Source organism: Anolis carolinensis, unplaced genomic scaffold (genome assembly GCF_035594765.1).
Source record: "Anolis carolinensis isolate JA03-04 unplaced genomic scaffold, rAnoCar3.1.pri scaffold_14, whole genome shotgun sequence".
NCBI lineage: Eukaryota > Metazoa > Chordata > Lepidosauria > Squamata > Dactyloidae > Anolis > Anolis carolinensis.
In genome coordinates, this window is record NW_026943825.1 from 9,601,824 (window position 1) to 9,626,669 (window position 24,846).

General features: G+C 42.6%; 1 protein-coding gene across 2 annotated transcripts; it reads left to right on the forward strand.

Moving 5' to 3' along the window:
* The first annotated feature begins 1,182 nt into the window (after positions 1–1,182).
* slamf8 (SLAM family member 8) lies at positions 1,183–24,685 on the forward strand. Of its 2 annotated transcripts, XM_008123506.3 has the most exons (6): positions 1,188–1,603; positions 3,817–4,161; positions 5,147–5,446; positions 8,066–8,179; positions 9,368–9,459; positions 22,814–24,685. In XM_008123506.3, the coding sequence occupies exons 1-6, from the start codon at positions 1,540–1,542 to the stop codon at positions 22,910–22,912; spliced, it is 1,014 nt and encodes a 337-aa protein (XP_008121713.1). In that variant the 5' UTR covers positions 1,188–1,539; the 3' UTR covers positions 22,913–24,685. The 2 variants fall into 2 exon arrangements, with proteins under 2 accessions (XP_062820893.1, XP_008121713.1); XM_062964823.1 differs by lacking the exon at positions 3,817–4,161 and having other exon boundaries at positions 1,183–1,603.
* The last annotated feature ends 161 nt before the right edge of the window (positions 24,686–24,846 follow it).

The following is a 24,846-nucleotide window of genomic DNA, read 5'->3' on the forward strand; positions in this document are numbered from 1 at the left end:
AATGTTATGTTTTGTGTTTGGAGTGGATTAACTACAATTCCCAGAAACGTGGCTGAATCCTCCCGAAACCCTGCCAGTATGATAAGTTGGCCATTTTGGGCGTGTGTACCAGGTGTGGTGCAGTATTCTCTGGATGGGGGTGAACTACTGTAATTTCCAGATTCCCGGGGCAATTGCCCCAAAATATCTATCAGTATCCACAGCAGGCAATGTTCAGTCTGTGTGCCAAGTTTGGTCTAGATTCGTCATTGGCTGGGTTCAGTGGTCTTTGGATGGAGGTGAACTACAACTCCCAAAATCAAGACCCCTTCCCACAAATACCTGCAGTTTGTTCAGTAGGTCATGAGGCTTCTCTGTGTGAAGTGTGGTCCTAGTGCATTGTCGGTGGGGGTCAGTGTTTATCTGGTTGCAGGTGAACTATGTGTAATATGTTGTATTGGTTATGGGGGCTCTGTGTGCCAAGTGTGATGCTTATTCATTGCAGGTGAACTATAAATCCCAGTACCTACTACTACTCAACTTCCAGTCCAGTTCCCCTCCAAACCCACCAGTAGTCAAATCTGGGCATATCGGGTCTGCATTGCAAGTTTGGCCGAGAGCCATCATTGTTTGGGTTCATAGCGTTCTGGGTGTAGGTGAACTACAACTCCTCTATATTCCCCAGTAGGAGTGACAGGGCTCTGACTTGATGCAGGGTGAACTACAACTTCCACCATGTAGAGTCCATCCCTAAACTCCTCCAGTAAGTTTAGTTGCAGCTCAGTTCTGCTCTGTTATGTAGAGAAATTGGAAAGGGCAGTGGGCGGGGCCATGCAAATTCCACAGCAATGGAGAACCCTGGGGTGCCTGCCTGTGGTGGAAGAAAAAGCGAAATCTAGGATGAAATTGTCCCCAAACGAAAGCCTTCCTTGGGTGGTGGGCCGTAGTGTTTGGGAAGGACATTGGCAGGGGCTGGGCTGCATGTTCATGGCGCTCGCTGTAACCGCAATGTCAGTGGAAAAGAGTGACTTGCTAGAGTCTTAACCCTGGGAAGTATAGCCTGTTTGTGGAGGCCGGAGGCTGGCTGTGTGAGCAGACATCTGTGCCACATACACACATACAGGTTTTTGCTTTTATTATGGATTTAGATTTAGATTAGATTAGATTTAGATTAGATTTAGATTAGATTAGATAGATTAGATTTAGATTAGATTTAGATTAGATTTAGATTAGATTTAGATTAGATTTAGATTAGATTTAGATTAGATGGTCTCCTCAGTAGGATTTCTGGGAGTCAAAGGCCAAAACATCTGGGGACCCACAGGCTGAGAACCACTGCAATGTGGCTTGACTTTGCCCTTCCCCTCTCTTTAAGCCTGCCCACTTTCGCAGCAGCTACTTCCCACCCCCACCCCTTTTGTTCAGAGAGCTGAGAAACAAGAAAAGCAATGTGTCACCAAAGTCCTCCTTAACAAAAATGGGGGACATGAACCCCAAAACTGGGTCTCTTTGAAAGGAGGAGGGTCTTCATCTCCCTTGGCAGGAGAGGCTGGCAAGCCAATGCCACCATGGAGGCCACCAAAGACTGCGCTCTTCTCCATCACCTTCTTCTGCTCCTTTCTTGGTAAGTCCAAGGAAGACCTTAATCCTGCAAAACTTTGTGCATTAAGTTTGGGTTCTATTTCTTAAGGAGAACGCTGCTCAGAAAACAGTGCCTCGTTTGGGTTAGACAATACAGCCAACGTTATTTAGCATGATCACTTTCTACATAACTTAGGAAAAGTCCCAGCTTGTGTTCCTGTTCTTTCTGATGTTATGTAAACCAACTTAGAATGAAGAACAGACTGGCGTTATTTGTGCCATGTCTCTATCGTTTCTCCTTTTTCTCATGTTTGAAAAAGGAGGATAGAGATGCAACAAGAGGAACTAGATAAAGTTGTTAAGGAGCTGCAATGGCTTGGGACTTTGGCATCCATTTTTGTTGAATTCGCAAAAGGCTTGCAAAGTTCTACCTGGTTTGGGATATATAGAAATTAAGTAGCATTACCGTTTATACTCGAGTATAAGCTGACCCAAATATAAGCTGAGGCATCCAATTTTACAACAAAAAAACTGGGAAAACATTGACTCCAGTAAAAGCCGACATACCAATAAAATTACATTAATTGAGGCCTCAGTAGTTTAAATGTTTTTGAATCTTTACATCAAATTGTAATTTAAGATATGACTGTTCAACTCTGATGAAATCATTATTTTCATCTTCTTCAATGTAAATGTGCTTATGTATCCTTTTAATAATAATAGAATGAAATAATAAATGTAATAATAATAATAAATGCAGTAAAATAATAAATGTAACAATACCAATAATAACAGAGAAAAATATGGTAATAAATATATATGAGTATAAGCTGACTTGAATATAAACCCACCAGGACCCTCACCCGAGTATAAACCGAGGAGGGTTTTTTCAGTCATAAGAAACGGCTGAAAAACTAGACTTATATTCGAGTATATACAGTATATCTTTTTTTACAGCAATGTATAGCTTAGGGTATGTCTTGAATGGTTTAAAAGTTTTTCCTGTACTTTCTAATGTCAACAAACCTGATTTTAAAAAATTTGATTGTATAAAGTAGCGGGCTGGAAATATTCTGGAATAAACAAAATGTGTTCAGATCTCCAAGATAAATGAAAAAGAACGGGAATTCCATTTGGGACTTTCTTTTTTTATCCGTCCTTGGTCAAACATCCATGCTTTCAGTAGGGCTTTTTGGAGGAAGCAAATCTTGCTTATCTTTCTTCTTCCTGTTCCCACCACTTTGAGTTTGTTTAAGGGAGGAAAGCAAGATACTGTATATACTCGAGTATAAGCTGACCCGAACATAAACCGAGATACCTAATTTTACCATAAAAAACTGGGAAAACTTATTGAGTATAAGTCAAGGGTGGAAAATGCAGCTTCCAACATAATAACAGGCAAACATTCAATGCCTACATAAACAATGCAGAGCTGAATATAGATCTATAATTATATATACTAATTTCACATATGCATTTTCCCTGCAGTGTTTCCAAATCCTCTCTCTATATATGTGCATTTCCCTCCAGCAATATTTGCAAGCCCTATAGATTTGTGTTTATATCTATCTAGAAATCTCTATATGTGTGTGTGTGCATTTCCCCTGCAATATTTGCAAGCCCTACATATCTGTATTCATATATATCTATTTAGACATCTCTCTATATATAGATAATTATATCTGTATAGGATTTGCAAAGACTTGCAAACATATGAGGCAAAAATTCATATACTGTATAAACTAATGTATACACATAGATACAGATATACAGGTACATGGAAATCTCTAGATATCTATATGTTTATAGGATTTGCAAAGATTTGCAAACATATGAGGGGGAAATTCATATATAAAATTAATGTAGATAGATAGATACAAATATATACATAGGGATTGCAAAGGCTTGCAGGGGGAAATGCCTATATATCTGTAGCAGAGATTCACAAATATTTCAGGGGGAAATGCTTTTATAAGATTAATATATTATTCCTGACTTGCAAGGGCTTCTTTCCCTTTTCAAAACATTCCCTTGGTTAAGAGCGAGGGAGGCTTTGGAAAAATAAACTGATAAGGGAGGGTAAGATGAGAAGCAAGCAACGGCCGGGCTCCACTGCCAGCTTGACCTTGAACCCATTATAAGCCGAGGGAGGTTTTTTCAGCTGATGAAAAGGACTTATCTTCAGCTTATCTTTGAGTATATACAGTAATAATAATAATAACAACAACAATACTAATACTGATAATATTTTTAAAGATGTCAGACATGATCCGGTACAGATGCCCGTCCGCCAGGTTAATGGGATGCTGAATGGAACAGTTTTGCTGCCCATCAGGAACATTTCCACATCAGAGACAATACGTAGAATTGAATGGGATTTTGAGACGCAAGGTGGAACAGGGTTAACCATAGCCGAATTCCAAGGTGGGGTACCGGTGCGTCCGAATCCCAATGACCGATTTGGGTCGCGCTTGGAACAAATTGGTGAGACTTGCCTGAGGATCCAAAACCTGGAGAAAGAGGACAGCGGGTTGTATAAGGCCCGAGTGAAGTTTCGCTCGGCAAAGTTTCAAGAGCATTTCTACCACCTGAAGGTCTATGGTAAGGTCTATTGATATTATTACATTTATTATTTTACTTTATTATTTATTATTATTTATTATTTATTATTATTATTTATTATTTATTATTGTACTCTATTATTGTTTCTAATTTACATTTATTTTACTTTATTTTTATTATTATTATTAATAATACATTTATTATTTCACTCTGATATTATTATTACATTTATTATTTATTATTATATTTATTATTTTCCTGTATGTATTATTATTGTTACATGTACAGTAGAGTCTCACTTATCCAAGCCTCGCTTATCCAAGCTTCTGGATTATCCAATTCATTTTCGTAGTCAATGTTTACAATATATCGTGATATTTTGGTGCTAAATTCGTAAATACAGTAATTACAACATAACATGACTGCGTATTGAACTACTTTTTCTGTCAAATTTGTTGTATAACATGATGTTTTGGTGCTTAATTTGTAAAATCATAACCTAATTTGATTTTTAATAGGCTTTTCCTTAATCCCTCCTTATTATCCAAGATATTCGCTTATCCAAGCTTTTGCTGGCCTGTTTAGCTTGGATAAGTGAGACTCTACTGTATTATTTTACTCTATTATTATTAAAAGGATACATAAGCACATTTATATTGAAGAAGATGAAAATAATGATTTAATCAGAGTTGTACAGTCTTCTCTTAAATTAGAGCTTGATGTAAATATTCAAAAACATTTAACCTACTGATGCCTCAATTAATGTAATGTTTGGTATCTGTTTTTATTTCTGAAATTTACCACCCTCGGCTTATACTTGAGCCAATTATTTCCCAGTTTTTTTGTGGTAAAATTAGATGCCTCGGCTTATATTCGGGTCGGCTTATACCCGAGTATATACGGTAAGTTAAGAGTCATTTTATAAAGGGAGAAAGCACCAAATAGCCTTTTTCGTGCCCAGGATTCAAAAAGGTCAGAAAAAGTACCATGATGGAAAGAGTAGTCCTCTCTCTGTTTTGAACAGATTATGTTCCAGTGCCTGTCATTCGCCACCAAAGAGCCTCCAGCTCTTCAGTTATTTGCAACGTGACCTTGGAGTGTTGGCTCTCCGAAAAGGCAGGACTCAACATCTCCTGGAGAATCGGGGATGATCTCAGGACCTTAAAAGGAAGTTCAGACTGGTATCAGCTCTCCTCCGATGGCTGGCATCTTCATGTTTCCACGTGGTCCAATGCAACGGACTCCAACGTCACCTGCCTGGTCTCCAATCCGGTCGATCAGAAGCACATCTCCATTAACTTGCTCTCCATCTGCTCCCTTGAAGGTGAGCTGTTCACGTCTTCCATTACAGATCCTTCATTGCACAGATAGTAAATGCGAAAATCTAAACCTTTCATTTTTAAAAAAATTCTGTGTATGTGCATGCATTTCTCAAGAAACCATTAGTTTTCTGCAAGTTCAGTCTTCACTCTATGCCAGAGACAAAATAAACCAAGCTTTGGTTCATTGCCCATTGCCAGGATCATGAGTCCTGCCATGCTTTACTTTTCAATTGCTTGCAATCGCATTTATTTATTTATTTATTTCAGTATTTATATTCCGCCCTTCTCACCCCAAAGGGTACTCAGGGCGGATCACATTGCACACATATAAGGCAAACTTTCAATGCCATACAAACACAGAACAGAGACAGAGACAGACGCAGAGGCAATTTAAACCTTCTCCAGCTTCCAGCTTCCTGAGGATATGCTTGATTCTGGCCACAGAGGAAGCAGCTGCTTCATCATCCACTGCGACGGCAACTTCCTCATTCCGACGGCAGCTGGATGATTTTTACGGTGTCGTAAATTAGCCTCCCCATACATAAGTGGTACCTAAATTTCATTTCCTACTTGATAGATTAAACTATCTTTCGTGTTGCTTAGGTCAACAACGAGCAGGGGCTATATTTTATTTTTAATTGATGGGTGCTCACCCCGACACTGGCTGCTAACCAGCCTGCGCCACAGCCTGGCCCCATTGTCTGATTGTGTACTGGATGATGGGTTTTGTCACGCTGTTCATCATTGCTTGTATTTAGTTGCATTTTGGGGACGGCGGGGTATGCCGCATCCCTTCCCCGATTGTTCATTGGTGCTGTTAGGTATATGGGCTGATGTGTAGGGAAAGAGACTATATCCCGAATAAAGATTCAGTGCTTTTATATATTAAATGTAATATTACTGATAATATTACCATATAATTATATAGTACAATATAGTAATTTAATGCTAATATTGTGCTATGCTAATAATATATTGTATGTACATTTGATTTGTAAGCCGCTCTGAGTCCCCTTTAGGGTGAGAAGAGTGGGATATAAAGTAGGAAATAAATTAATTAATCAATAGATTTATTAGTTGACTAGCTGTGCCCGGCCACACGTTGCCGTGGGGTAGTCCTTCGTGACATTCAAGGTGGCCTAGAGAGAATTCCCCTGGGTATGAAGCAGCCAGGCTTTGAAGCTGCAAGGCTATTCCATGGTATTCAAGTTGGCCAACAATGGAGTCCCCTGGGTATGAAGCAGCCAGGCTTTGAAGCTGCAAGGCTATTCCATGATATTCAAGTTGGCCAACAATGGAGTCCCTAGGTATGAATCAGCCAGGGTTTGAAGGTGCAAGGCTATTCAATGGTATTCAAGTTGGCCAACAATGGAGTCCCCTAGGTATGAAACATCCAGGCTTTGAAGCTGCAAGGCTATTCAATGGTATTCAAGTTGGCCAACAATGGAGTCCCCTAGGTATGAATCAGCCAGGCTTTGAAGCTGCAAGGCTATTCAATGGTATTCAAGTTGGCCAACAATGGAGTCCCTAGGTATGAATCAGCCAGGGTTTGAAGCTGCAAGGCTATTCAATGGTATTCAAGTTGGCCAACAATAGAGTCCCTAGGTATGAATCAGCCAGGCTTTGAAGCTGCAAGGCTATTCAATGGTATTCAAGTTGGCCAACAATGGAGTCCCCTAGGTATGAAACAGCCAGGCTTTGAAGCTGCAAGGCTATTCCATGGTATTCAAGTTGGGAAACAATGGAATTTTTCTGGCCTTGTCTCTGATTTCTTTCTATTTTTTCATTTTGATGGTCACTCCTTGGAAAGTGATGAGTATTGTGGCCAAGTTTGGTGTGATTGGCCCAGTGGTTTTGTTGTTAACTCAGTCCTACAAACATACATTACATCTATATATATATATAAAAGTGTGATGGCATCAGGGCAGTGGACAAAACAACAAAACTACAGGCCCCCCAACCTCGAAATTTGACAACACAACCCATCATTCACGGCTCTAGGTTGATACAACAAAAAGAAAAGAAAAATAACGTCCTAATTACAGGGAGAGGGATAATAGTTTTTATCCAATTGCTGCCAGTTTGAAGGCTAAGCTCCGCCCACTTGGTCTCCTAGCAACCTCCTCAGCCCAGGGGACAGGCAGACTTAGGCCTCACTTAGGCCTCTTCCACAGATTATCTGATTTTAACTGGATTATATGGCAGTGTAGACTCAAGGCCCTTCCACACAGCTATATAACCCATTTAGAATCTTATATTATCTGCTTTGAACTGGATTATCTTGACTCCACACTGCCATATAATCCACTTCAGTGTGCATACTAAACATAAAAACAATCATACAACAGACATTCAATACCACCACTACCTCAACAATTTCTCATCAACACCACCAGACAAGCCACAGCTAGTTTTTATATATAGAGATGATTGAATTGCCTATGTAACTTGTAATCCTTCAGTCCTAAGGACAACTAAGTACCAAGATCGACTCTACTTTCTAAATAAGGCTTTTGGGAGCTTTTGGGAGCACTAAAGGTACGCAATACATTGTTTTGTTTTTATTTAAAGGTATTGTTTTTTTCAATAGCCAACATCGGATGTTTTGTTGCTTTTCGCAGATGACAGACCAATACGGAAGCGATGGTTCATGATCCTCGTGGTACCGGTATGCCTGGCAGTGTTTGTCACAATCTGGATTTGTATGAAATGGAGGAAACAGTTCACCAGCGGAGGTAAGGAAACGGAAGAAGGAAATCTGTGTTGATCCAAGCAGAAACATCCACTTGGAAACAACATCCTGTGTTTGTATTTTCAGTTTAGGTTTGTATATTTCCTTCTTAATGTCATGGACAGAGCAATACAGCAAATGGATGAGCTTCTCAGTATGTGCTGATGTTACACAGTTCCATCTACACTAAGAAACTAAAGCAGTTTGACCCCACTTGAACTGCCACAGCTCAATGCTCTGGAACCTTGGGATGTGTAGTTTTGCAAGCCTTTTTTTTCTTTCTCTGCCAAAGTGTGAGTGGCTCTCCAAATGACAACACCTAGAGTTCCATGCCATTGAGCTGCTCCAACTGCATTAAGTCTACCGTGTAGATCAGTGGTTCCCAAACTTATTTGGCCTACCACCCCCTTTCCAGAAAAAATACTACCCAGCGCCCCCTGGAAAGGGGGACGTGGCTTAGAGGGGTGGGCGTGGCTCCTGCTCAAGAGGGTAGGGCTGAGCCTCTCCCCAGTCCAAGATGCAGGGCGGGGAGGGGGAGGTGGGCGGGCGGGGATGGGCGGAGGACTGGGATGGGCGGAGTTACGAGCTCTGAGGCAGGGCTGAGCTTCTATCCGTGTCCTGGACAGAGGGGGCGGGGCTAGAGGAGGGGGCGGAGCCTCTTCCCAAGTGCCTGATGGGACTGAACCTCAATACCCCGCCCCCGTGTTCTAACAAGCGCCTCAGGTGAGATATACAGAGGCTCAGCCGTATCTTGTGCTCTTAGGAAGAGGCCCCGCCCCCACTCCTAGTCCCGCCCTTTAGTTCTAAAAGGCCTCTCAGGAGAGGTATAGAGGCTCAGCCCTATCTCAGGCTCTTGGGAAGAAGCCACGCCCACTCCTCTAGCTCCGCCCGCTGTGTGTCCTAACAGGCGCCTCAAATGCTCAGCCTTGTCTCCAGCACTTGGGAAGAGGCCCCACCCCTCCTCTGGCCCCGCCCCCATGTCCTAATAGGTGCCATCACCGCCCCCCTGGATCACTGAAGCACCCACCAGGGGGTGGTAGCGCCCACTTTGGGAATCAACCAAATCTAAAAGTTTCATGCAAGCTATTTTATATGTTGTTGTGGAACTGGGGTTCGGTTTATGTTGTTGTGGGAATGGGGTATGGTTTGTGATTGTCATGGAAGGTGACCTGCCTCCTGTTCCGGTCTGCAGCTGACCCTGCCACGCCAAGAAAGATCATTCCTGAGCATCTGTACTATGAGAACCAAAATGAGCGGAACTCCCCTGAAATGGACAATTGCCAGGTGAGACCATTTCTCAGAACTGGGCAAGATTTGATCTTTCCGCATTTCCAAGTCATGTCTCCAAGGCATGTACACTGTTGAATCAATGCAGTTTGACACCTCTTGAACTGCTGTGGCTTAAGGCTATGGAGCCCATGGAGTTGGGCATAGAATGCTAGGAAATTGCATCGGAGGACCTAAAGAGTCCTCAATATTCTCTAGATCAGGGGTCCCCAAACTAAGGCCCGGGGGCCGGATGTGGCCCTCCAAGGCCATTGACCTGGCCCCCGCCCTCAGTTTTAGACTTCGCCTCGCCCAAAGTCTGAAATGACTTGAAGGCACACAAAAACAACAACAATCCTACTTAACTTGACTATCTCATTGGCCAGAAGCAGGCCCAACTTCCCATTGCAATCCTGATAGGTTTACTCTATGTTGGTTAAAATTGTTTTCATTTTTAAATATTGTATTGTTCTTTCATTTACTAATATTGTGCTATGGTAATAATTGAATATATTGTGTATACATATAATATTGATACTAATATTATAATGTAATACAATATAATACTAATAATTATACAATATAATAATATTAATTATACATTATATATTAAATGTAATATTACTAATAATATTACGGTAGTGGTATAGGACAATATCTATCTATATATATAAAAGGATAATGGTGTCGCTCCACCGGGCAAAACAACAAAACTAAAGGCCCCCCAACCTAGAAAATTGACAACACAACCCCTCATCCACGTCTCTACATTCTTATGCTCAACAAAGGATTCCCCCCACCCCTCAAACAGGGAAACACCCACTCTTTGAAGGTCCAAACCCATTCGGTACTCATCACTCTCTCATCTCAAAACACAAAATAAAGAGCAACACTCTGAAAACAAAGGAATTCCATCCAGGAAACAATCAGGGCCACCTAACACCTCCCAACAAAGGATTCCTCCCCTCTAAGACACGGAACCACCTAAAAAAAGCCACAGCAACGCGTGGCCGGGCACAGCTAGTAGTAATATATAATGCTAATATTGTGCTATGCCAATAATATAATATATTGTATGTACATACAACTTGTAAGCCGCCCTGAGTTGTTGGGTTTTTTTTTGTTTTTTGTTTTTTTTGTTTTGCACTACAAATAAAACATGTGCAGTGAGCATGGGAATTTATTCGTATTTTTTTTCAAATGATAATTCGGCCCCTCAACAGCCTGGGGGACCATGAACCGGCCCTCCACTTTAAAAGTTTGAGGACCCCTGCTCTAGATCCTCCAGAATGATCAGAAGCTCAAACCAGAGGATCTAGAGCAGCCATGGGCACACTTGGGCCCTCCAGGTGTTTTCGATTTCAACTCCCACAATTCCTAACAGCTGGTAGGATAATACTTTATTCCTTATTCTCCACTCCCTAAGGCTTGGCAAGAAAGTTAAAATACAGAAACCATTAAAACACATCTATTAAAAGACATAGACCCAGAATGCTAAAGCACGTTAAAATCATTTATATCAGTCATGTCGCCCATTCATCTATACACATAATAAAAGTGCAAACATGTATGTGTGTGGCTGGGGTGTCCACTTACACAGATCCTGCCTCCATAAACTATAGCTCCCACTACTCAGGCAACACCAATGGCCCTCCTCCAATGACGTTGTAGGCAGGGCCGTAGCCAGAAAACAATTTCGGGGGTGGGGTTGAAAATTTCGGGGGGGGGGGGGGTGTTGTCAACCGCGTTTTAGGGGATCGGGCCCTTAAGGAGAGACCCGATCCGGTCCTGAGAGAACGGACCTTGGCGAAGCCAAAAGGAGAATTACGAGCCGCAATACAACCTGAAGCCGAAATGAAGAAGGTCCGCCAAAGTTGAAGGAAAATCCGCCAAGGAGTCTTTATTGAGCAATTCAGCTGAAGAGGACTCTAGTAGCGATCATTCGGTCTACTAGGGTACCATACAATCAAAATAAAGCCATATTTATACAAAATTTCAGTCTGACAGCCCTTTGAATTTCCCGCCCTGCTCCCCCGCCCATCTGATCGTTGATAGGCTAGAAGGTTGAACGAGGCGGGCTTTCGTTTCCCGCCTTGCTCCGTTGGCCCAATAGGAAGCTGCCTTTTGTCTCTACTCGGGCCAATCAGGAAAGAGAAGGTGGGAGTTATCGAAACAATGAGGTGACGGGACAGGAACTAGCGGATTAAGTCCTGCTAGACTGATTTCTAAAGGGTGCTTAATTTATTAATGGCAGCAATCAAGGGTGTCCGGGTTTCTGTCACGTATACAGATTTTAGATATGCCTTGGGGTGTCAGAGATGGAAGCAAAGATGGGTGGTGATGAGCCATATTGACAGGCTCTGCAGGGCGCCTTCCTGAGGTGTCCTGGTTTTTCCTTTGGGTGAGATATGACAATGTTTGCCTTGGGGCGAATCACCTTTAGGTCAGCAAACTCCAAATTCGGCGACTCAAGCCCTATATTGTCCATGCAATTTGAATTTGATTGGGTTTAGCGGTGGCAGATTATCCTTTTGTTTTTGGGAAAGGAAGCCTGGGTCATAGGAAATGGGGTTCATGTTGAGTTCAAAATATTTCCTATTTGATTTCATGATTTGACAATTATATGAAATAAAATGAAAAATAAAATAAAGTTGGAATATAAACCATGCTGGGAAAAATACATATTTTCCGGGGATCCCAAAGAGTACAAATACATATAGGCAGATAGATAGATTTCATGGAAATAAGGGAGAATCCCTAAAAGTGAGTTACATTGCATAAAGGGGAATCATGAATGATATAAACAATTGAAAATATTTGATAAGAACGAAGTTCATAACATCTGGAGAACCCAGCATGGAAATTCATAAAAGTGGAGTTTTAGCAGCATGATTTTACAATTCATGAAGTTGTTATCTCTTGCCTCAGAGTGCAGGGATAATCCACAGTAAACTCCAGTAAAAAGTCTCAATCACCTTCTACTATAAATTATGAAATATAGAACATAAAGTCTTGATTTTTGAACTATCTTTTACAAAGTCCTGGGGGGGGGGGGGGGTTACCTCGATCACAGGGTTAACCCCTTGCACACACCCCTCCCCGCTACAAGCCTGTCAATATCTGCTTGAGATAGTGCCTGGAGGGACTCTTAATGTTTTGTGTCTCATAGACTTGGCATGGGGATTTGGTTAACCAGTTAACATTCATGAGTAAACCAGTTTTTTTTATAACCTGAAAAATTTCAGGGGGGGGGGGTTGAACCCCTAAAACCGCCCCCTCGCTACAGGCCTGGTTGCAGGTTATGGCGAGTGCCATAAACATATCCAAGAGCCCTGCCAATATTCTCCACAAAAACCACGCTGCCCACCATCAAGGCTTTCAGTTGGGGACAATTTCATCCTAAATTTTATGTGTTTTCTCCACCACAGACATCCCAGTGTTTCTTACTCTCTCCATTGGTGTGGAATTTGCATGACCCGGCCCACTGCCTCTCCCTTAACCCTTTCCTATTCTTTTCTATGGCAAACAGCAAACAGAGGAATTGATCAGCAACTGAACATACCAGAGAGGTTTGGGGGAGAGTTCACCGTGATTGATAGGAGTTCTAGGTACTGGGATGTATAGTTCACCTGCACTCTGAATCACACCAATGAAAGACCTGTAACTAACTTGGTACAGTAGAGTCTCACTAATCCAAGCCTCGCTTATCCAAGCCTCTGGATAATCCAAGCCATTTTTGTAGTCAATGTTTTCAATATATTTTGGTGATAAATTCGTAAATACAGTAATTACTACATAGCATTACTGCGTATTGAACTACTTTTTCTGTCAAATTTGTTGTATAACATGATGTTTTGGTGCTTAGTTTGTAAAATCATAACCTAATTTTATGTTTAATAGGCTTTTCCTTAATCTCTCCTTATTATCCAAGATATTCGCTTATCCAAGCTTCTGCCAGCCCGTTTAGCTTGGATAAGTGAGACTCTACTGTACACAGAACCCCCCATGACCAACACAAAATACTGGCGGTCTTTGGAGGGATTTATAGGAGTTGTAGTTCACCTCCATCCAGAGCGCATTATAAACCCAAACAATGATGGACCTGGACTAAACTTGGCATGCAGACCCGATATACCCACATTTGAATCCTGGTGGGTTTAGAAGGGAATTGGCCTAGACATTTTGGTTGTATACATACTGGGATATATAGTTCACCTGCAATCAAAGAGCACTCTGAACTCCACCAAAGATGGAATTGGACCAAACATGGCACACAGTGTCCATGCCCAGCAAAAAATACTGCAAGTCTTTGGGGGAAATTGATTTGTGGGAGTTGTAGTTCACCTACACCCAGAGAGCACTGTGATCCCAAATACTCATGGATCTGGACCAAACTTGGCATGCATACCTGATATGCTGAAATTTGATGAGGGCTTGGGTTAGTGTTAGGGAATGGACCTTCCTTTCTGGGAGTTGAAGTTCACCCACAACCAGTGAAACCGTGACCTCCACTGATGATGGACCTGGACCAAACTTGGCACATTGAACCACCATGACTAACTCAACCTACTGGAGAGGTTTGAGGGGACTGGCTCACCATAGTGGGAGTTGTAGTTCACCCTACAGCCAGTGAGCACACTGAACCCCAAAGATGATGCATCCAGAGCAAACCTGCCCAACGTAACAAACTTTAAGTACGGATCGAGCTTCTTGGGTTTATGCATTTCATACAATTTAAAAAACTGACTTTTTCAAATAACCCAGGCATAACCGAGTACCCAAGCTTGTATATAAATAAAATCTAACTCAGCAGAAAGTTTTTAAAAATAAAAGCAATATCCTGTTGACCCAATGCAGCTTGTGAAATTATGACAACAACAACAACAATTTATTGATTAGCCAGTTGGCCTTATCAAAGACAGACAATACAAAAACAACACACAACATACATCTGGTTCACTTAAAATAAAATACAGATATACAGGTATCTGCCTGCTTGGTGCCATTGTACTTTAGCTAAACATCTATGCATCAACTATCCTCATCTCCCCTGCACTGCACCCCAATCCGATCTATGTATTCTGATCTCCTTTTAGCAGCTTTAAACAAATACAGGGCCACTTTTGTTGTCAGAGTGGGGTTATAACCGGCCAACAAAAATGAAGTTTTGGCCTCAGTAGCCCAGCTTGTTTTATTACCAATAAAAGGCCATAAGTATTGTTTCCTTTCTTTTTTATATAGGTTACAGTTGTGCAAAATGTGGTTCAAATTTTCAACTTCAGGGCTGCCACAAATAATCTTTCTTCATACGGGATATGATTGAATCTGCCGTGTCTCTCCATAGACTCCATTTGTTCGAATCTTGCCCTAGTGAAAGTGATTCTTAGTCTTGGCATATCTGCTTTTAGGTACAGTGCCCTCTGGAAATTACGTTTAAAGCGTCCTAAACACTTCAGAGATCCTGTATTAGACAGGGTGGCTATGTCTTTTTGGGCTTCAATATCTAGGATTCTTTGGATTACTGTCCTTTTTTCGGCCTCCCTATTCTGGTCTGATGAAGTAAATTGTAATCCACAGGAGCAAAGAAACCTTGATAGTTGTTCTGCCCAGGAGTCTTGGTTAAAGCCATTAGATTGTTCCAAGAAGCACAATTTTGGCAGTCTATTATTTTCAAGATTTTTTATTTTAGCCCAATAGTTAAAGGCCCTGATTTTGGCGAGACCTTCAATAGAATGTATTTCTAACTCTGCTCTAACTGCAGCAGCGGTGGTCTTAGCATCAATGCCAAATATGTGTCTTAAAATTTTTGATTGTGTTTGTTCTAGTATTGGTAGTTTGCTTAGGCCCCAGATTTCTGCTCCATATAGTATCATGGGGAGGATTTTTGCTTTATAAACTTTGATTATTGGAGTTAAAGAGCCAGGATATCTATGGGTTAGCAGTCTTGCCAGTGTGTTGGAGCATGCCCTAGTTTTGATCGCACAAGACTGAGAATGTGCCAACCAAGAGCCAGTCTCTGAATATACTAAGCCTAGATATGTAAAAGAGCTCACCTGTTCTATATGCTCTGCATCTAGAGCCCATTTGTGTCTAGATGGGCGCTTTCCGAAAACCATAATTTTTAACTTGGTTTTGTTTATTGTCAGCTCGTTTTTGTGGGCGTAGATGTTAAGTTTGATCAGTAATCTTCATAAACCTATTTGAGTATTAGACATCAGAACCATGTCGTCCGCATGTGTCTGTTACCAATTATAGGCATATGAACCTCGGAGCTGCTGAGGTCGTCTGGCAGGTCATTGATATAAAGGTTGAAAAGTAAAGGGGCTAATAAACAGCCTTGTCTTACACCTTTGCAGGAGTCAATTCTCTTTGTCAAGGCACCACTGATTCCTGTCCTAACCTGGATATGGCTGTTGGAGTATAAACTTTTGATCAGGAGTAGTAATCTACGGTCTATTCCATGTACTGTTACTTTTTGCCAGAGGAGCTCTCTGTTGATGCTGTCAAAGGCTGCTTTTAGATCAAAGAAAGCAACATAAAGTCTACTCTTTCTTTTTAGATGTTTTAGGTGGTTTAGGATAAAACAGTTATCCATGGTGGATCTACCTGATCTGAAGCCGGCTTGTTCTTCTGATAGGATTTTAATTTCATATTCCCAAAGCTCTAATTTAGAAAGAAATACCAGGGCCGGCCGGAGATAATTTTAAATATTAAGCGGGGGTGGGGAAAAACCCACATGGCACATGGCCACGCCTCCCGCGGCACCGGCGGGCCCCACCTCCCGCGCCCTGGCCCCGCCTCCCGTGCTACTCGCCCTGACCCCGCCTCCCACATGAGAGGCAGGGCCAGGGCACGCTGGGCGGGAGGCGGGGCACCCTGGCCTGGCTGGCCTTGCCCAGCCGGCAGCGGCCATGTGGAGCTCGCTCGTCGCCGAACAGGCCTTCCTGTTCACCGGCGAGCGAGCCCGTGGTCCCCGCTGGGGCGGAGGAAGCCTGACGGCGCCCCCCGGGGACCTGCGCCCGAGGCGGCCGCCTCACGTGGCCTCCATGGTGGGGCCGGCCTTGAGAAGTACTTTAGAGTAGATTTTGGCCACTATATCTATTAGGCTGATGGGTCTGTAGTTTTTTGGATCTTTTTTGCACCCTTTTTTGTAAATAGGGATAATTATTGCCAATTTCCAACCGGTAGGAATGTTGGCAGTGTTATTTATGTGATTACATAGACCTGCTATTAGGGGGGCCCACCATTCAGGGTTGGATTTCATACAATTTAAAAAACGGACTTTTTCAAATAACCCAGGCATAACCGAGTACCCAAGCTTGTATATAAATAAAATCTAACTCAGCAGAAAGTTTTTAAAAACAAAAGCAATATCCTGTTGACCCAATGCATCTCTAATTTGGCTCTAACAAAGGGAAGCAATTAAAAGAGGCACTAATAAGCCACCTGCTCAGGAAGACAAAGAAGGGAGTGTAGTGAACGGTTACTTTATTATCGCCCTGCCTAGTGTGCTGTTATCAGAACAAAAATAAAATGTCTGCAGTTGTGAAGATAATTATAAGTGCTTACTTTGAGTCTGATTTACTAGTACAGAAGGCTATGAAAGTGGAAAATGGCAAGGATCATCCCAAGAGGGGATGGAACACTGGATTTCTCCAAAAAGCAACACTAAGTTTGGTTTTCTCAAATACCGTATATACTCGAGTATAAGCTGACCAGACTTGCAATATTTGCAAGTCCCATTTATCTATGTTTACATTTATCTAGACATCTGTGTGTGTGTGCATATTTAAAAGGCCTATATCTATATTAATATCTATCTATATATCTATCTAGACATTGCTCTATATATAGAGAATTATATCTTTATAGGACTTGCAGAGACTTGCAAACATGTGAGGGGAAATTCATATATAAAATTAATGTATACATATAGGTACAGATATACAGGTCCATGGAAATCTCTAGATATCTATATGTATATAGGATCTGCAAAGACCTGCAAACATATGAGGGGAAAATTCATATGTTAAATTAATGTATTTGTAGGGGGAAATGTATATATTATTTACAAGATTTGGGGCATGCATTTGCCCAAGGAAGAAATGCAAGCAAAGCCCTCCTAAAAACAACTTTGGCCTCTTTTCTCCTGCCCTTTCCCACCTCTTTTATTTATCCTTTTTCAAACTCTAAAAAGTAGCCAGAAAAGCCTTTTAAAAACTTCCCTTCCTCTCCCAAAAAACCCACCACATTTTTGTTTCCTTAGGAATAAAAAGAAATACACACCTTCTGTTGCTCTCCTTTCCCTCCCTTTTGACTCAAACGTTCTTGCAATAATAGTAATAATAATAATAAATCCTGCAAATTTGCAAGTCTCTCTTTTTCTTCCTCTTCCACCCATGCAATCTTTTTCTTCTTCTTGGATTGCAAGACGTTCTGTCACTCACTCCCCTTTTACTTTTGAAAACATTCCCTTCTCTCTCTCTCTCTCTCTTAAAAAATACGATAACTCCAGCCTGGAAGGAGAAGTGGAGAAGGGAGGTTTTGGAAAAGAAAACATACTGTGGCCTCCAGGCTCCACTGCTGGCTTGACCTTGACCCGATTATAAGCCGGCGGAGGCTTTTTCAGCCCCCAAAAAGAGATTTAAAAACTCTGCTTATCTTAGAGTATATACGGTACCGGGAAGCAAACAGTAACCCAATATCTATCTAGCTCCTTCTCTGACCGTAAACACAGCCTTGAAAAAGGGAAGTCCAATAACCAGTTTTGCAGAGAAATTTTCAAATATAAAATTGCTGATGCAAATAAAAGCAACTGGAAGCATTTGCATCCCACCTTCGGGGATTCTGGGAGCTGTTGTCCCCAAAGAAACTTTCCCAACATCCTTAACTTTGATTTTCCCAAATAACTGACAGTTTGAGTCAAAGAGAGACAAAGGATTTTTCTACAGAAAGGGGTAGACAATTCTCAGTCTGTTCCATAGAAGCTGCTTATTTGAGGAATGCCATAATGGGGATGTGGGAAAATAATTGGTTCAGACTGCAAAGGGTTTTAGGAGGAAAGTGGACTCCAAAAATGTTGCAGGGATTTGAACATTGGCAAGAACAGGGGTCCCCAAACTTTTAAAACAGGGGGCCAGTTCACAGTCCCTCAGGCCATTGGAGGGCCGGATTATAGTTTTTTAAAAAATATATATGAACAAATTCCTATGCACACTGCACATATCTTATTTTGAAGTAAAAAACAAACAAAAAGGGAACAAATACAGCCTCAATGTTAATAATAATAATCATTATAATCATAAAAATAATAAAGAGGGTTGAAAAGAAGACCCCTTGGGCCATCTACTCCAACCCCCTTCTGCTTTTGTGCACCACACCATAATCAAAGCACCCCTGACAGATAGCCATCCAATAATAATAATAATATCACCATAATAAACATGGATGGAAGAGACTCCTTCGGCTATCTTGCCCAACCCCCTTCTGCCTTTGTGCACCAAAACATAAGCACCCCTGACCAACAACAACAACATTAACAACAACAACAAACAACAACAACAACAATAATAACACTGTAATAATCACGGTTGGAAGATATTGCTAGCTTTCAAGAAAAAAGAATCCACAACAGGGATGCAGAGTATTCTTTCAGTCATTCACACTGGAATGACTGAGGAGGGAGAGAGGCACATGCGGACTCCCTGCTTGTGTCCTCCGCGACAGCGAGAAAGGTGTGTGCGGGGCGAGGAAAAGGCATGCGCCTTTCTCTTCTCCCTCGCCTGGCACGCACCTTTCCCGCTGCCTTCCTCGCCCCATGTGCATCTTCCTTGGTGGTGGCGGCGGCGGGAAAGGTGCGTGCAGGGTGCACATGGTGCGAGGAAGGTGCACATGGTGCGAGGAAAAGGCCTGCGCATTTCCTCCCTCGCCCTGTGGGCAGTTTTCCTACCACCACCATCGAGGAAGGCAGTGGGAAAGCTGCCTGTGAGGCGAGGGAGGAGAGAAAGGCGCAGGCCTTTTTGTCGCTCCACACGCACCTTTTCCGCTGCCACCAAGGAAGATGCACATGGGACGAGGAAAAGACCTGTGCCTTTCCTCCCTCGCCCCGCAGGCAGCTTTCCCGCCACCACTACCAAGGAAGGCAGCGGGAAAGGTGCGTGCCGGGCGAGGGAGGAAATGCGCAGGCCTTTTCCTCACACCATGCGCACCTTCCTTGGTGGCGGCAGTGGGAAAGCTGCCCACAGGGCAAAGGAAGAAAGGCGCAGGCCTTTTTCTCACCCCATGTGCACCTTCCTCGGCGGTGGCGGTGGAAAAGGTGCGTGCGGGGCAAGGAAGGAAAGAAGCGTGCATGCGCGGGCCGGATAAATGGCTCCGACGGGCCGGATATGGCCCACGGGCCGTAGTTTGGGGACCCCTGGGCAAGAAGATGCCCATGGAAAGGACCGGGAAGGCATCTACACTATAGAATGACTGCAGTTTGGCACCACTTCAACTGCTCAATGTTATGAAATAATTGATGTTGTAGTTTGACAAGGTCTTCGGCCTTCTCTGCCCAGTTAAAGCGTGTCAAACTGCATTAACGCCAAAGTTCAGATTCTCTTCCTGCCTTTAATCAAAGTGCCTTTGGGAGAAATTATAGTGTCTGGCTTTACTCGGGGGCTATCTGTATACCTTCTGCAGAGATCCAGACCCTTAACATACAGAGGCACTTTAGGCATGGTGAAAAGATAACCATAATGAGTCTTCTCCGGCCAGTAGTGCTGGGCCAAACTACAACTCCTTGGATTCAATAGCAGAGTCGCAGCAGTTACAGTGGTGCCAAAAAAGGCAAGGAAAATTCAACAAGAAAAACTAGATACTGTTTGAGGAAATTATGGATCCCGGCAGCTGGGTTTCTGGTTAATTGAGGTGTGTTTGAATTATTCAAATATTTTTGCTCTGCAAACATTTGCCAGGATATTAGTACCGGCCACCTGTTTCCATTGTCAACAAAGGCTACAGAGCTGTACTTAGAAACAGGGAAATTCAGGGATTATTTCCCTGAATTTTGCTGTTGGATGTCCTGCTAATTCTTTTTTCTTTAGGGTTGCTTTTGGAAGAACTAGAGGTCTTCTAAAAAGAACAAGGAAAGGCTTAGAGTGGTCCCAAAGGACGATTTCCTGCTCTGTTTCCATCCACATAATGCATAATGCACAAAACGTCTGTGATCCAAGAGCTTTTTCACACCATGTTATTACAGCATTATGATTTAACTTTCACTACCATAGCTACATTCGGTATGATCCTGGAATTTGTAGTTTGGCAAGACCTCCGCCAGAGGTCTGGCCATGTTCCAGAAGCATTCTCTTCTGACATTTCACCCACCTAGTTCACCTAGTTTCCAACAGACCTCACAACCTCTGAGGATGCCTGCCATAGCTGTGGGTGAAACGTCAGGAGAGAATGCTTCTGGAACATGGCCAGACAGCCCAGAAAACTCACAGCAAACCAATTACCCACTCATAGGTCCCTCTCATTTGCAACATGGTTAAAAAGTAAATTGTTTAACTTTTTAAACAATTTAAAAATTTTAAACAGTTCCTCATTGAGATATTCATTGAAAAACTATCGCAAAATGTGCCGCAGGATGTCCCACAAAAACAAGGTTTTTGCAGTTTAATACATTTTCTCCATTTTTTAAATGATAGAATCAATTAGGAAATTACATTTATAACCCAGGAGCAACTATCGTGTTACAAAGTGTAATCAATAATGTTTATGACACTTTGTTCAGTTATCATCCTCAACCATATCTTGGCTCCAGCATTGCATTTAGGGTGGGACCTTATCCTGCCGCTGTAAACTTTATCTTTTCTGATAAACTTGGAGCCAGGAAAATCAGCTCGATTAAATGTCTCACATAGAATGGGAACAGATGCCAGGTGCACAAAGTTATGAGCAGACATTTTGGAGCCAGTTTAGTGATATTACAGAAAGGATTTGATGCCCACCCAATTCGTCTCAATAGGTTCACCTCAAAATGGGTTGCTCCAAGATAAGGTCAAAAAGGCAGTTACTAAAGGAGGAGGATAAAGACCTTGTAAAACTACAACTCCCAAGATCCCGTAGCACTGAGCTATGACAGTTCAAATGGGGTCCACCAGAGAGCATGTAGTCCATCCTTCTGAATGTCCATATTAGATTGCTCTATAGAAGAATATACCGTAATTATCTATATATAGAGAGATGTCTAGATAGATAGATATGAATATAGATATATAGGGCTTGCAAATATTGCAGGAGGGAAATGCACATATATATAGAGAGAATTTGCAAACTTTTCAGGGGGGAAATGCAAATGTGAAATTAGTATATATAATTATAGAACTGTATCTAGCTCTGCATTGTTTATATAGGCATTGAATGTTTGCCTGTTACTATGCTGGAAGCCGGCCTGAGTGACCATGGGAAGATAAATAGAGCAGGATACAAAGGAAGTTGTTGTTGTTATTGATGATTATGATGATAATGATGATGATTATTATTGATTTATTTACAGTATTTATATTCCGCCCTTCTCACCCTGAAGGAGACTCAGGGCAGATCACATTATGTACAAACATTCAATGCCCATATACACATAGAACCGAGACAGAGACAACAGACAGACAGACGCAGAGGCAATTTAACCTTCTCCTGAGGGGATGTTCGATTCTGGCCACAGGGGAGCAGCTGCTTCATCATCCACTCTGATGGCACTTCCTCACTTCCTCATTCCAATGTTGTAAATTAGTTAAACTTGCCTCCCCACTTTTATAAGTGGTACCTTATTTCCTACTTGATAGATGCAACTATCTTTCGGGTTGCTAGGTCAGCAACGAGCAGGGGCTATATTTTATTTTTAATTGACGGGTGCTCACCCCGCCACGGGCTGGCCTCAAACTCATGACCTCATTGTCAGAGTGATTTATTGTAGCAGCTGTTTACCAGCTTGCGCCACAGCCCGGCCCCTAAAGTTATTGTTGATACCATATTGTTCTTGTTGACCCTACTTACAGAGTTAGCTTACTGTTTTTCTTTGAAATACTGTAAATATTCAAAAAACATTTACCACACTTATACCTCAGTTAATGTAATTTTATTGGTATCTATTTTTATTTTGAAATTTACCAGTAGCTGCTGCATTTCCCACCCTTGGCTTATACGAGTCAATATGTTTTCCCAGTTTTTGTGGTAAAATTAGGTGCCTCAGCTTATATTCGGGTCGGCTTATACTCGAGTATATACGGTAATTATGGGTGTTCATCTTAATTTATAAACATTCCACCAGAACGTAATCCATCACCATGGCAAAAATATCTCGGCATAGAGTTTCCTACCTTTTCTTTTCCAGGAAGCGGGCAGTCGCTCTCAGAGAAACCCGACGGAGAACCCTTTGACGGTGTATTCCATGGTCCAGCCCCGTTTGGATCTCTCCAAACAGGTCATTTGAGTCGGATCGGGTTGGAAACAAAGCATCGGAATGGATTTGCCTTGGAACATGCAAAACTTTGGAAACTTTAAAATGTTTAGGAAATATTTTCCAAAATGTTTTTCTGTTCAGGACTTTGGATCAGAGTTGGGGTTTGCACAGAAAATGGCATTTTTGGCTACGATTGGACATTGCCATATGATAGTTTGGAACTGCATTAGATGATCAGTGTAGACCAGTGGTTCCCAACCTGTGGTCCCTGGACCACCAGTGGTCCCCAACAACCTCACTATTACTACACCATTGCAATGGGAGTCTTGCAAAACCCTCCTATAGTGCCAAGGCAATGGGGATGTCGGTGGGAGGAGAGGCTAACTATCCATAAAAGGCATGACAACAAGCCTCCTGACTGCTGCTTCTCCTCCTCCTTCTTCCTCCTGAGCGGAGCCCTTCCATGTGGTGCCTGGAAGCGGGGATGCCTTGGTGTCTTCATTTTTAGACCTGTTCCTGGGGTTATTTGGGGTGCTGATTCAGAAAAATGCATTGGACAGCTCTAAATTATTAAATATAGTTTTCTGTGGGCGAGCAGATGGCGACTGCTGGATGGCATATGTTCTGTATAAGAAGCTAAAGCTGATGTGGTTTATCCAATGCTATTTTATGAATCAGCACCCCAAATGACCAAATCAGATTCATAGCCCTTTTGATACTAATGTTCTTCCCAAGAGCCCGAGACAGGGCTGAGCCTCTATACCTCTCCTGAGAGGCCTTTTAGGACTAAATGGCGGAGCTAGAGGAGTGGGCGTGGCTTCTTCCCAAGAGCCCGAGACGGCTGAGCCTCTATACCTCTCCTGAGAGGCCTTTTAGGACTAAAGGGCGGAGCTAGAGGAGTGGCCGTGGCTTCTTCCCAAGAGCCCGAGACAGGGCTGAGCCTCTATACCTCTCCTGAGAGGCCTTTTAGGACTAAATGGCGGAGCTAGAGGAGTGGGCGTGGCTTCTTCCCAAGAGCCCGAGACAGGTCTGAGCCTCTATACCTCTCCTGAGAGGCCTTTTAGGACTAAAGGGAAGGGCTGGGGGTGGGGCCCCTTCCCAAGAGTGCGAGACAGGGCTGTGCCTCTATATACCTCCCCTGAGGCGCTTGTTAGAACCCGGGGGCAGGGTATAGAGGATCAGTCCCGTCAGGCACTTGGGAAGATGCCCCGCCCTCTCTTCTAGCCCCGCCTCCTGTGTCCTGGCAGGTGCTGTAGGACAGGGATAGAAGCTCAGCCCTGCCTCAGAGCTCGTAACTCCGCCCATCCCAGTCCTGGCCGCCCATTTGTGGTCCCACCCACCTCCCCTCCCAGCTCTGCATCTTGGACTAACGGAGAGGCTCAGCCCCGCCCTCTTGAGCAGGAGCCACGCCCACCCCTCTAAGCCACTCCCCCCTTTCCAGGGGGCGCTGGGTAATATTTTTTCTGGAAAGGGGGCGGCAGGCCAAATAAGTTTGGGAACCACTGGTCTACCATATCATGCAGGTCCAAACTGCACTATATGGCAGTGTAGATCCAGAGCAAAATGTACTGCACAAAAAGCAGCATTCCCTGTTAGAAATCTCATTTTTGGTGCATAAAATGACATTAAATATGTCTTTTCACTCCCCCAAAAGGTAAAAAGCGAGTTTTCCCGTTCCTGGACCAAAGAGATTCTTTACTGTAACAGGGCTTTTGGACAGCAGTGCCCAGAATCCCCCATCAAGGATGATGACATTTGAGGCTATTGGGTTTTGTCCTTGCTTTTTTTTTTTTTTTTTTGTTTAGCAACAGAATGCAAGAATTTTTTACCTAAAAATCAACAATATCTTGTTTAAACTGTCACCAATCCCATCCTGTTTTGGCAAAATATGCATAACCTTATATCCGAATTGGCACATGAATATTATAGAACATACCGTAGATGCCAACCTTTTTATATTGTTT

What these genes read in the sequence shown, in the direction of transcription:
- slamf8 (XM_008123506.3), top strand. Translation starts at nt 1,540, where the DNA reads ATGCCACCATGGAGGCCACCAAAGACTGCGCTCTTCTCCATCACCTTC. An exon ending in CTTCTTCTGCTCCTTTCTTG is followed by an intron (nt 1,604 to 3,816) that starts GTAAGTCCAAGG and finishes ATATTTTTAAAG; the next exon opens with ATGTCAGACATGATCCGGTA. An exon ending in GAAACAGTTCACCAGCGGAG is followed by an intron (nt 8,180 to 9,367) that starts GTAAGGAAACGG and finishes TCCGGTCTGCAG; the next exon opens with CTGACCCTGCCACGCCAAGA.